Source organism: Hypanus sabinus, chromosome 3 (genome assembly GCF_030144855.1).
Source record: "Hypanus sabinus isolate sHypSab1 chromosome 3, sHypSab1.hap1, whole genome shotgun sequence".
Lineage (NCBI taxonomy): Eukaryota > Metazoa > Chordata > Chondrichthyes > Myliobatiformes > Dasyatidae > Hypanus > Hypanus sabinus.
The window spans coordinates 50,792,734-50,807,150 of NC_082708.1; the positions used below are offsets into that span (position 1 = coordinate 50,792,734).

A 14,417-nucleotide genomic window follows, 5' to 3' on the forward strand; every position below is an offset into this window, starting at 1 on the left:
TCAATATTGTCCATGCCATGTTTTCAAGCAGATATGGAAAATACAGGACCATGTGCAATATTGAATACCAAACAAGAGAAAATCTGCAGATGCTGGAAATCCAAGCCACACACACAAAATGTTGGAGGAACTTAGCATGCCAGGCAGCATCGATGGAAAAAAGTAGAGTCAACATTTTGGGCTGAAACTCTTCGGCAGGACTCGAGGAAAAAAAACTGAGAAGTAGATTTAAAAAGTAGGGGTCGGGGGGGGGATCACTACCAAGTGATAGGTGAAACGTGGAGGGGGAGGGATGAAGTAAAGAGCTGGGAAGTTGATTGGTGAAAGAGAGAGAAAGCCATGGACAAAGAAAAACGGGGAATGGTGAGGGGGGAAAACTACCAGAGGGAGGCGACTGGGCAATGGGTAGCCAAGGAGATAAGGTAAGAGAGGAAAAAGGGGATGGGAAATTGTGAAGGGGGGAGGTGGGAACCATTACTAGAAATTTGAGAAATCGATGTTCCGCTGGGAGATCCCGCTTGTTCTGGCAAATAGTGCCAATCTATGCCGATATATAGGAGGCCGCACCGGGAGCACCAAACACAGTAAATGACCCCAACAGACTCACAGGTGAAGTGTTGCCTCACCTGGAAGGACTGTTCAGGGCCCTGAATGATAGAGAGGGAGGAGGTGTAGGGGCAGGTGAAGCACTTCTTCAGCTTGCAAGGGTAAGTGCCAAGGAGGAATTCAGTGCAGAGGGATGAACTGATCAAAGGATCCCTACAGAAAGCAGAAAGTGGGGGGGGGGGGGGGGAGGGAAAGATGTGCTTGATGGTGGGATCCCGTTGGAGGTGGCAGAGGTTTTGGAGAATTATGTGCTGAATGCAGAGGCTGGTGTGGTGGTAGGTGAGAACAAGAGGAACGCTATTACTGGTAGGGTGGTGGGAAGATGGGGTAAGAGCAAGCATGCGTGAAGTGGAAGAGATGAAGTTCAGGGCAGCATTGATGGTGGAGGAAGGGAAGCCCCTTTCTTAGAAAAAGGAGGACATCTCTAGCAGGGTGGGACGAGTTGTAGTTCAGGTAGTAAGTGTCCGTGGGGTTGTAATAGACATTGGTGGATAAGCTGTCTCTGGAGATAGAGACAGTGAGATCGAGAAAGGCAGGTGGCAGAAATGGACCAGGTGAATTTGCAGGTAGGGTGGAAGTTGGAGCAAAGTGCATGAAGTCGACGAGTTCAGCATGGGTGCAGTTATTGATGTAGCATAGAAAAGTGCAGGACGGTCGTCAGTGAAAGCTTGGAACACAGACTGTTTCACGTAGCTGACAAAAAGGCAGGCATAGCTGGGACCCATGTGAGTACCCATGGCTTGCCCCTTCGGTTTTAAGGAAGTGGGAGGAGCCAAAGGAGAAATTATTAGAGTGAGGACAAGTTCTGCTAGGCGGAAGAGTGTGGTGGTGGGGGGTACTGGTGTCCAGAAAAAACCTGAGAGCTTTGTGGCCTTCCTGGTGGGAGTTGGGAGTGCATAGAGACTGGACATCCATAGTAAAAATAAGATGATATGGGACAGGGATCTTGAAATCCTTGAAAAGATCAAGAGTGTGTGAGGTGACATGGATGTAGATAGGCAGGGAGTGATCTAGGGGGTATAAAACAGAGTAGAGGTATCCTGATGTGAGTTCAGTGGGGCAGGGACAAGCAGAAACAATGGGTCTACCTGGACAAGTGGATTTGTGGATCTTGGGTAGGAGGTAGAAATGGGAGGTGCCGGGTGCAGAAACTCTGAGGCTGGTGGTGGTGGATGGCAGATCACCAGTCAATAAGGTTGGTGATGGTGTGGGAGACAGTGGCCTGGTGTTCCTTGGTGGGGTCCTGTTCGAGGGGTAAGAGGTGGTGTCTGGTAGTTGGCACTGGGCCTCAGCAAGGTAGAGGTCAGTCTGCCAGACTACTACAGTACCCTCCACACTTACCTGCGTGTTTGATGGTAAGGTTAGGATTGGTGCGGAGGGAGCGGAGAACTGAGCGTTCAGAAAGAGTGAGGTTGGAATAGGAGAGATGAGTGTTAAAGTCTAGGCAGTTAATGTCCTGTTGGTGGTTAGCAATATTGACTTGCTCTGTTTTAATTTTTTTCTTGCTACTCATTGGGATTTCATCCAATTAGGGTGTTACCTCTGGAATTCTTCCCCAGAATAATTCCTCCTTCTAAATCTACAATTGATGAGGACATGCGTATCAAATTTGCTATTAAAATGCACAATAGCTAAATTATTTAAAAATATACAGTTGCAAGAAAGTTTGTGAACCCTTAGCAATTACCTCGTTTTTGGCATTAATTATTCATAAAATGTGGTCTGATCTTCATCTAAGGCACAATAATCAACAAACACAATCTGCCTGAACTAAGAACACACAGCAATTGTACTTTTCATGTCTTTATTGAAGATTGTTTCATCATTCACAGACCAGGCTGGAAAATGTATGTGAACAATTGTATTTAACTAGGAGAACCACCTTTAGCAGCAATAACTTCCATTAAACATTTCCTGTAACTGCTGATCAGATTTGCACAATGGCAAGGTGAAATTTTAGACCATTCCTCCATACAAAACTGTTTCAGTTGATCAATATTTCTGGGATAACTTGCACAAACATCCCTCTTCAGGTCATGCCACAGCATCTCAATTGGGTGAAGGTCTAGACCAGAGGTCGGCAACCTGTGGCTCCAGAGCCACATGCGGCTCTTTGATCTCTGTGATGCGGCTCCCCGTGGTTTGTTAGCTTTTGAAATGTAATTCGAAATTTGAAGATTATGGTGATCTTGTACTTTGCGGAGACACCGTTTCCTGGCACATCCGAACAATTAGCCACCGTTCCGACTAAGGGAGATAGCCTACGGGGGTTTGTGAGTACGTGTCTTTTGGAGCATCCGCGCCCATGGGGACGGGTTGAGGGAGGCTTTAAAGCAAGGCTGTTCGAATAAAGTTACCTTTGACTGCAGTCTTTATTTTAGCGCTGCGTGTAGCGCTACATCGCTACAACGTGTTTTTTATCGCTATTAATATACATCACAACTGCCAATGCCTGACACCCGCCAGTGCGCGCTTTCTTTTAATTCTTCGATCCAAGGTAGGCTACCTATGTAGTAACCTTCAACCCAACGTCTTTTTTTCGGAGTTCAAAATGTTTTTGTTGCATGCAGAAATGTAATTTCGTTTTCTCTGCAGGAGTTCATCAATTTCAAAAATGCAACACATTATAGTTTGTTTATACATAGCATAAAGGCAAAAAAAACCCGTTGTATGCAGTGTTATTTCGTTTTGTGGCTCCCAGTGTTTTCTTTTCTGTGGGAAATGGGTCCATATTGGCTCTTTTAGTGGTAAACGTTGCCGACCCCTGGTCTAGACTCTGACTTGTCCATTACAAAACACAAATTTTCTTCTTTTTAAACCATTCTGTTATTGATTTACTCTTGAATTTTGGATCATTGTCTTGTTGCATCATCCATCTTTTATTAAGCTTCAGGTGATAGACAGCTACCCTGACCTTTTACTGTAAAATGTCTTGATACAATTTTGAATTCATTGTTCCCTCAACAACTGCAAACTGAATAGGCCCCGAGGCATCAAAGCAGCCCCAAACCATGATGCACCTTCCACCATGCTTCACAGTTGGGATGAGGTTTTGATTTTGGTGTGCATTTCTGCCAAAAAGTTCAACTCTTATCTCATCTGTCCACAGAATATTGTCCCAGAAGCGTTGTGGAATATCCAGGTGGTCTTTTGCAAACTTGAGACATGCAGCAATATTTAGTTTTTGGATAATTGTTTCCTTTGTGATGTCCTTCCATGAACACCATTCTTGACCAGTGTTTTTCTTATAGTGGACACATGAACAGAAACTTTAGCAAGTTCTGGAGTTGTCTGCAGGTCTTTTGCTGTTGCCTTTGGCTTCTTGTTCACCTCTTTCAACATTGCATGTTGTGCTCTTGGTGTGATCTTTGCAAGATGCCCACTCCTAGAGATAGTAGTAAGTATTGAATGCCCTCCATTTGGAGGCAATTTCACTTATTGTGGATTGATGAACACTCATGTCTTTAGAAATGCTTTTGTAGCCTTTTCCAGCTTCATGCATCTCTACAATTCTTCTAAGGGACCCTGAAAGTTTTGATCGAGGCATGGTGCACAGAAACAGAACTTTCTTGAGAAGAGCAGTCTCTGTCTTTTTTTTTTATATAGGGTAGGGCACCTCTACAACCCACAGCTCCAATCTCATCTCATTGGAACACCTGACTCTAAATAGATTTTGTAGAAAGTGTTACTCCAGAGGTTAACATACCTTTTTTTTTAAAACTTAGACTGTTTGTTTAAATGTGTATTCAGTTCTGACGAGAAGTAGTACATTATTAGTTCAGGCAGATTGTGTTTGTCTATTAATGTGACTTAGATGAAGATCAGACCACATTATGAGTAACTAATGCAGAAAACCAGGTAACTGCAAAACATTCACAAACTTTTTCTTGCAACTAAATTATAAAACACAAGCCTAAATCCAAAATTTAGATTTTATATCCTGATATCAATCTGCGGTAGTATAAAATGAATGCTTTCAGACATTGTGGCTTACAATTCATGTGAATTTTTTTTCTCCAGTTACTGTTCACAAATAATTGCTTTGTGATTGTCACCAGCAGGAATGAACATGGCTTTAAAACAAGATGCTGACATCAATGCATGACATTACTTCAAGATTACAGCCGAGAAACACTCTAATAGTCTGCTTCAGGTCTACCTAAAGAGTGACAGCAGACTTTGTCAGATGCCATAACAATCTGAGTCAGAAAGCTGGATTTGGTAATTTGGGGCATAATGAAAGGTCACGTTGTGTCAGTCTGGAGTGATATTCATTTGACAGGTACAAGCTACAAAGAAGTTGCATCGTGGATGGTCACAACATTAATCATTTGTTACTGTGATATAGAGAAATGATAAAATGTTAGTAAAGTAACATGTTATTGGTGTTTTACTAAATCCCAATTTATTTAACTTAGTAGATATACTGATTATGCATTGGGATAATGCATACAAAGTGCAGATTTGGATAAAAAAATACAGTAAATCTTAGCAGTAATCTACCAGATGAATATATTGACCTTGATAATCACGCCTTAAGAGGAATGTGGTAGTACTAACTTTATTAAAGCACAATGTTTATGCACATTTGTGGTTATTTAAAATTAGCTAAGAAATCAAAGGCCACGAGAACATTTATTTGAGTGAGTTTCATTGGTTGCTTTGAAATTCCTGATGTTAGAGCTTACTAATTAAAGCAGAGATAAATAATTAAATTAAAATAACACTATGCTATACAGATTTTCTTCCACCTTGTCCATTTTATTTAATTTATCTGGTTCTGGGCTTCCCATAACTTAAATTATAAGATGGATAAGTAATGGATATCTGTAAAATACTTTTTTAAAATGTATTAATTTCTGTTTATGAATCATTTTTGCTCTGTAAGTAAACTGGAATTGTACTGGGGATATAGACCATTATTAAAAAGCAAGTTAACTGGGCATAAAGAGAAATAACTGATCAGCTTTGCAACTAAATAGTTGAACATATCAAGAATTTTGAATGCTTCTGAATATATAAATGTAGCTCAATTTCCTTGAGCGACTAGACTGCAGATGCTGGACTCTACAGCAACAACAATCTGCTGGAGGAACTGAATGGATTGAGCAGCATCTGTAGGTGGAAAGGTATGATGCTGGATTTCTATCCAAAACATCGACAATTCTCTTCCTCCCACAGGTGTAGTTTGACCCACTGAATTCCTCCAGTAGATTATATATTGCTTAAAACTTTAATTGCATTAAGTAAATATAAACTAAAAATTGTAAATTATTCATTAATTACCCTTGTCCCTGAGAGCCATTTGTCTTCAGTGAAATGAATATATTCACTATTCCTATATCAGAATTCATGTGGCACACACCCAGCTATTAGATTAGTCAGCTTTTATAGAAGGCAATCGCAGTAAGCATGCACTCCATAAACAGTCCACTTTTTTCATGGCTAGCAAGTTCACTTCAGAAGAGGGGACTGAACCTGGGGGCACATAGCCGTATAGCATAGAAACAGGCTCTTCAGCCCAACTCGTCCATGCTGACTGTGCTGCTCATTTGGCCCATAGCCCTCCAAACCTCCCCTATCCATTTACTCATCTATATGCTTTTTAAAAAAAATGTTTCTGACAGACCAACCTCAGTCACTAATTTTGGCTGCTCATTCCTTCATGTGAAGAAGCTGCCCCTCCCTTTTAAATTTTTCACCTCTGATCTTAAACCTATGTCCTCTCTTTTTAGTAAACCCTCCGTTGTGGAAAAAAAAGTTGTTGAGTTTGCCAATGTTTTGGCTAATGCATATGTAGGAGAAGAAAACTAAAATGTTAGTGGAAATTTCAATTACTCCAGTATATGGCTGAAGGAACAGCAGAAGCAGAACTAGTTACTGTCAGTGTAGGTAGGGCAGGATTTTGCCCCTATGTGATATTTATGAAACATTTAGAGGGTATTCAAAGGAAATTAAGTGGGCACTGTGTAAATGGCAGGGAAATGGTCAACTTTGAAGCAGTCAGTATTAAAGGGATAGTAAGAAAAAGAAAGTAAATATGAAAATTACCTGTCAGCTAAAAAGTTGGTTGGAATAAGATGTTCTGGATATCCTCTTACTCATTGTCCATAGATTCCTAGATTGGGATGTTGGTATAGTATTTAGCTTCCCTGGGAATAAGCATTACAATGAGGACTAAATCCACAACTGTTTCAAGGGTGAACAATGCAGAATGTTGCTATTGTCTTGTACAAAAGTTGCAGATGTACAGTCAGAATGATTAAAAGCAGTTTTCTTTCCCATAAGTGTAGTCCGTCCTTAAAAGGCTATTGGGCTGGACTTGGAGTAGGGCCTTGGACTTGGACTGCATTTGCTGCTTAGATGAGGAGCTGTGTCTTCCAGAAGCCCCTGACAAAATGTAAATTCAGGAAGATTCCGCAATGATTCTGAAAGGCATTTATAAACCACTGAAATGAAATAAAATTTAAAAAGGAAGGTAAGACACAAAAACTATAAGGACTCCAGAAATGGGAAATTGCTAGTTGAAGACTAGACAGTAAATTCAAAATTCATGTGGCAGTCCTTAAATTGTTGTATGGGATCTACCAGAACTTGAGAACAAGGACCTCATTACCCTGTATTTTGCATGTCCTTGTCTATTAATTTAACCACTCTCCCTGAAGCCTCTCTGCATTATCCCCACACTGCCACCTGGCTTTGTATCAGTACACATGGATACTTGTTTCATTCATCAAGTTTGGCACAACTTGGGTACCGATTCCTGTGGGACCCTGATGGTCACAGCCTTCCAACTTCAAAATAAGTCATTTACTTCTACTGCTTATTGTTTGTTAATCAGTTTTTTTGGCAGTATGTCATCCCTAATACCATGCTCTATTTAATAATCTTTCATGTGGCATCTTCTTATCAGTCATTTCTGCCTTTGATGTGCAATTCATAGAAGTTTCTAAGGAAGGGGAAGCCAACCTTTTTTGCGCCATGGACCAACACCATTAAGCAAGGGGTCTGGGGACCTCAGGCTGGGAACCCTTGTTCTAAGGAAACATTGGTTACCTGAAGTAAGTACACTTTAGAATACACCCCAGAATCTTAGAGGCATAATTAGTATTTTGAAATAATGTGGGTTCCTTCATGAATCATAATAAATTTTAGTTTACTTGTATGTATTTATTCTGTTGTTGTATACTTAATATTGATTGTAATACTGTAATATGTGCTTTACAAAAAGCTATTAACATATCATTATCATACATTTAGTCAGGAATCAGAATTTCAAACCCACCATCTTTGACAAAACCAGTAGGTTTCACACTACTACTTATAGTAATTAGTTATACTGGCATCTGGCGCTGGCGATTTGGTCTTTCTTTTTTGGCTTTAAAGTTGTTCCAGTACATAGGATCTTCTGGTGCCATTGTAATAGCTGATGACATTAGATCCTCATAAGTCAGAAGTATGAATTTGGATAGGTCCCCATTAATCTCTTGTACCTAAAGAAGCAAGAGTATTAACATTAAAGGTATGCACAGAAATTATATGATAAACTTCTAATATTAGTTGGTAAGTTGCATAGTATAAGATTTTCCCTCTCGTTTACAAAGGAGCTACATTTGCTCTGAATTGTTCAGCTGCACACGCATCAAAAGACCCTGTATGGAATGCACAAGCTGGGATAACACAGTAATTAATGAGCAAAAAAATGCAGAGAATGTGAGTTGTATTACCAGCCATCATCTTCCTTACAAAATACTAGTTACATTTAACAGAGCCCCATAATATGTATTGCACATGGATTTGTATTTTAAGTTCCTGGTGAAGGAACCCCCATTTATTAGATGATCCGTCCTTATCAATTAACTGTTGGATGCTACTTTTGGTAGAGACAATCCTTTCTTCACTTTCATAGTGATGAGAACTATTAAAATTTCAAAGTTTTATCATCACACAGCAGGTATGAGGGAATTTGAGGATAAAAAAGGTCTTATTCATTAATTTCTGCTTTATTTCATTTTCTAATTATCTGCCGACTCATTGCCTCATAGCAATGACTTCACTTGACTGCAAAGTTATCAGTGGAGATATTCCTCACCATTCTCATCAGGATCACTTCAGAGAGAGACCATTAAAATTTATAAAAATGTAGACTATTTTTAGATTTTTCCTCCTTTTTTTGCATTCGCTTTCCACTTATAACAACAGCTCTTGCCAGTACATTCTCACAATGACTCATTACCTGGAAAAGCAGAGGACCCTCAAAATATAATGAAAATTTAGAGTTCACAACTACTAATTTCAGACAGTTAAGTTTTGTGAGATGTGCTTATATTCCATTCCATCCCCTTTTGGTAATAAAAGTTAAACAGAATCAACAGCAGAATATACTTTGTTGCCTCAATTGCCAGCAAGCCTAATTCGCCATATAGAAAATTCTACAGAGAAGTCGAAGTGTAGTGCTCATTGTTAACTCTGATGCTTCTGGTACATAAAATTACATACATTTGTTAAATTACTTACTACTTGTAAATGTGTCAATATTAGGCAACATAGACACAATAGCCAAATAGCCTGTTGCATTATTATTACCTGCGCAGGGCATTTGCCAATGGAGTCTTCTTTGCCAAGTGCAACAGCAACATGATGATGATCATCCAGCATAGTTTCCTGGTTTAAAAAATACAGATCATGCTGTTAAGTGAGAAAAAGACATTAAAGTTAAAAGATTAATGTTGCTATTTTTCTGGACAAAAGGCATCTATCTCCTTGTAAGGTAGCCAATATAAGATCGCATTACATTTTTTATGTAACTACTCAAGCCTACAAATTGGACTGTTTGTGCCTGCTTTTATATGCAGATTGCAAGTTTTAACATGGTGACCATCAATATATGTGATACTGATCTCTGCCTAACCAGTAGAAAACAAAACAAAAATGTACAACATTTGGTCGTTAGTTTTGTAACAAAGAATGGACCATGCAGCATCAGCATTGAGACAGGAATTAAAGGAACCCAAACAGGATACTGAAACACAGCTGTCTACAGCTGCCTGTCTTCATTTCTAATGTTCTACAAACTTATTTATAACACAACATTGTTGGGTCTTAAAGAACTTACTGGAATTTAGAAGATTGAGGGGGGATCTTATTGAAACGTATAAAATTCTAAAGGGATTGGACAGGCTAGATGCAGGAAGATTGTTTCTGATGTTGGGGAAGTCCAGAACGAGGGGTCACAGTTTAAGAATAAAAGGGAAGCCTTTTAGGACTGAGATGAGGAAAAACTTCTTCACACAGAGAGTGGTGAATCTGTGGAATTCTCTGCCACAGGAAACAGTTGAGGCCAGTTCATTGGCTATATTTAAGAGGAAGTTAGATATGGCCCTTGTGGCTAAAGGGATCAGGGGGTATGGAGAGAAAGCAGGTACAGGGTTCTGAGTTGGATGATCAGCCATGATCATACTGAATGGTGATGCAGGCTCGAAGGGCTGAATGACCTACTTCTGCACCTATTTTCTATGTTTCTATGTGACTATGCCTAGCAGAGCCCCCTACTGCAGTCTCCACATTGTCATTAGCATAGGGCTCTGTGTGTCACTGATTTCAGAGATGAGGATAAAGCGGTGCTTTTTACAATGCTCTTCTGACAATTCCTTCAGGCTGAGAATTGCTTTTCATGATTTGGAATGGCAAATCTGAGCCAGTTCACATTTTAATACAATGACCAAGGTGAAAATTGCCCTAATCTATTTTTTAAACTTTTCCTAAATTTTTAATTAAAAAAAAAACTTTTGGAGGGATTCTGATTGGGCATTCATGCTGAATTGGTTCCACGCAATGCCCTTCAAACCCATATTGTCTCCACCAGCTGTGCTACCCGCTTCCCCTCTAACAGCACCCAACTCAGAACAATTGCAGCGGGAGCTCTGAGGTGCCACAGAATGTTACTGTAATGGGGATGAGGGTGTAGCAAACGATAGAATAGACAGAACAGGAAATTGTGATGTGTAGGCTTCTTTTACTTTGGGATACTGTGCTCGGTGGGAGGGGGATGCTTTAGTTGTTTAAAATCTACAGTAACAAGAGATGAAAGAACTGCATGTAACATACCCAAGCTTGACTTAAGTACAAAGATAAATCGAGGACACAGTCTGGGGACAAGCTGGGGTTGGAATTTAGATAGGTTGTAAAGGGGGACTAATGTAAAAAACAAAAGAATAACCCCCACTTTGGTTCAGAATAGAAATGCAGTGACTTATTCCGATGTTTATAGAGAAAACATATGTGAAGCACAAAGGTGGCACGCGGATGTAATTGGCTGAAATTGAATGCTAGCACTTAGTTTAATTGCTTGTGATTTGAACATATCCATCCCTAGAAGTGGTGCAGTAGAGGTCACTTGGAGGAAGGAATATCTATGAAGGAATACTGAAGAAAAATGAGGTGACCTCAATGAAATACAGTGGATCCTGGTTAACTGAGCAATTGATTGATCAGGGCAGCCACTTATTTGGGACAAATTGTAAAGACCAAAAACTAAGCAAGAAAATAGCTAGGATTCCCTTTGTTTATTTGGGACACTATACCCTTTAATTTGGACAGGAGACTTCTGTTTGTATGGCCGTTAGACACTGTGCTTAGAGCCAACAGGTTTTAAAATAGCATCTGTGGTGAGAAACAAACAACAGGACAATTCAGAACTGTTTTCCTCACTGTAGTTTCAAGCATTCAGGCTTGGAGATGTCAGAAACGGCTAGGAGCAAAAGTGAAACAATTTCACTACTTCAACAAATTAGGAATGAGAAAGAATTTGAAAGTATCAACAATCATCTTAAATGTTACAATGAAAATGAAGATCTGGAGGATTATGTGAAGACAGTCTATTATCTGCACTAGGGCAAAGAGACAATTTCAAATGAGGTTGGAGACAACATCGAATGTATGACAACTCTGACATTACTTCCAATAAAGCAAAACCCAATAGCATGAATGGCAGCGATGCTTCACCACCAGGTGAACTCAACGCCTTCTATGCCCACTTTGAAAGGGAGAACACAACTACAGCTGTGAAGATCCCTGCTGCACCTGATGACCCTGTGATCTCTGTCTCAGAGGCCAATGTTAGACTGTCTTTAAAGAGAGCGAACCCTTGCAAGGTAGAAGGTCCTGGTGGAGTACCTGGTAAGGCTCTGAAAACCTGTGCCAACCAACTAGCAGGAATATTCAAGGAGATTTTCAACCTCTCACTGCTATGGGCAGAAGTTCCCACTTGCTTCAAAAAGGCAACAATTATACCAGTGCCCAAGAAGAATAATGTGATCTGCCTTAATGACTATCGCCCGGTGGCACTCACATTGACAGTGATGAAATGCTTTGAGGGGTTGGTTATGACTAGACCAGAGGTCGGCAACCTGCGGCTCCGGAGCCACATGCGGCTCTTTGATCTCTGTGATGCGGCTCCCCGTGGTTTGTTAGCTTTTGAAATGTAATTCAAAATTTGAAGATTATGGTGATCTTGTACAATCTGAAAACTTTGCGGAGACACCGTTTCCTGGCACATCCGAACCGGCTCACAATTAGCCACCGTTCCGGCTAAGGGAGATAGCCTACGGGGGTTTGTGAGTACGTGTCTTTTGGAGCATCCGCGTCCACGGGGACGGGTTGAGGGAGGCTTTAAAGCAAGGCTGTTTAGTTCGAATAAAGTTACCTTTGACTGCAGTCTTTATTTTAGCGCTGCGTGTAGCACACCGCTACGTGTTTTTATCGCTATTAATATACATCACAACTGCCAATGCCTGACACCCGCCAGTGCGCGCATTCTTTTAATTCTTCGATCCAAGGTAGGCTACCTACGGAGTAACCTTCAACCCAACGTCTTTTTTTCAGAGTTCAAAATGTTTTTGTTGCATGCAGAAATGTAATTTCGTTTTCTCTGCAGGAGTTCATCAATTTCATAAATGCAACACATTATAGTTTGTTTATACATAGCATAAAGGCAAAAAAAACCCGTTGTATGCAGTGTTATTTCATTTTGTGGCTCCCAGTGTTTTCTTTTCTGTGGGAAATGGGTCCATATTGGCTCTTTCAGTGGTAAACGTTGCCGACCCCTGGACTAGACTGAACTTCTGCCTCAGCAAGGACCTGGACCCACTGCAATTTGCCTATCTCCACAATAGGTCAATGGCTCTCCACATGGCTTTAAACCACCTGAACAACAAAAATACCTATGTCAGGATGCTGTTCATCGACTATAGCTCAGCATTTAATACCATAATTCCCACAATCCTGATTGAGAAGTCGCAGAACCTGGGCCTCTGTACCTTCATCTGCAATTGGATCCTTGACTTCCTAACCGAAAGACCACAATCTGTGTGGATTGGTGATAACATATCCTCCTCATTGACAATTAACACTGGCGCAACTCAGGGGTGTGTGCTTGTCTCACTGCTCTACTCTCTATATACACATGACTATGTGGCTCGGCACTGATCAAATACCATCTATAAATTTGCTGATGATACAACCATTGTTGGTAGAATCTCAGGAGGTGACGAGGAGGCGTACAGGAGTGAAATATGCCAACTAGTGGAGTGGTGTTGCAGCAACAACCTGGCACTCAATGTCAATAAGACGAAAGAGCTGGTTGTGGGCTTGAGGAAGGGCAAGATGAAGGAACATACCAATCCTGAGGGATCAGAAGTCGAGAGGGTGAGCAGTTTCAAGTTCCTGGGTGTCAAAAATCTCTGAGGATCTAACCTAGTCCCAACATATTGACGTAGTTATAAAGAAGGCAAGACAGTGGCTATATTTCATTAGGAGTTTGAAGAGATTTGGCACGACAACAAATACACTCAAAAACTTCTTATAGATGTACCGTGGAGAGCATTCTGACAGGCTGCATCACTGTCTGGTATGGGGGAGGGCTACTGCACAGGACCGAAAGAAGCTGCAGAGGGTTGTAAGTCTAGTCAGCTCTATCTTGGGTATTAGCCTATAAAGTACTCAGGACATCTTCAGGCAGCGGTGTCCCAGAGAGGCAGCATCCATTATTAAGAACATCCAGCACCCAGGACATGCCCTTTTCTCACTGTTACCATCAGGCAGGAGGTACAGAAGCCTGAAGGCACACACTCAGCAATTCAGAAAGAGCTTCTTCCCTTCTGCAATCCAATTCCTAAATGGACATTGAACCCTTGGACACTACCTCACTTTTTTTTTTAATATAATCTATTCAATGCACATATACTGTAATTGAATTACTTACTTATTTATTACTTACATTTTATTTATTATCATTTTTCTCTTCTATATTATTAATCGCATTGAACCGCTACTGCTGAGTTAACAAATTTCACATTACATGCCGGTGATAATAAACCTGATTCTGATAGGTGTCTACGTTTATTTTGTTCATTTACATCAAAAGAACAGCAGTGTACAATGGATGGATTCTTCTGTCAACAGTTAATAAGAACGAATGTAGGTTTATAGCATTCTATATTTCATTTAAGTAGAGAATTTGTAACTCAGTTAAAGTGTATATTGTCTTTATTATACCTTTTTAACTATTTCCATGAAATTACAGTTAATTGCTGCTTAATTGAGCCAAAATGTATAGTCCTGATCATTTCCAATTTACAGGACAAAATGGAAACTTGACAAATTAGGTTCTGTGAGGATGCTTTACCTGGTGAGGATGTCGATATCCAGCCTTAGGATAAGGCATCACCTGACTTTAAGCAGATGAACAGGGATCTCTTTCATTACAAGGCTGTTGATCTTTTGAATTATTTATGACAGAAGATTTTGAATGG

At 40.4% G+C, this 14,417-nt stretch overlaps 1 protein-coding gene across 1 annotated transcript in view; it reads right to left on the bottom strand.

The window, feature by feature from the left end:
- Positions 1-238: 238 nt before the first annotated feature.
- aasdhppt (aminoadipate-semialdehyde dehydrogenase-phosphopantetheinyl transferase) overlaps positions 239-14,417 on the bottom strand; it is a 62,281-nt gene continuing 48,102 nt past the window's right edge. Inside the window, exons 5-6 of the mRNA XM_059964310.1 lie at positions 9,193-9,270; positions 239-8,099 (exon numbers count right to left, since the gene is read on the bottom strand). Coding sequence (XP_059820293.1) covers positions 7,941-8,099; positions 9,193-9,270 — 237 coding nt within the window. The 3' untranslated portion in view covers positions 239-7,940. The remainder of the gene's footprint in view (positions 8,100-9,192; positions 9,271-14,417) is intronic.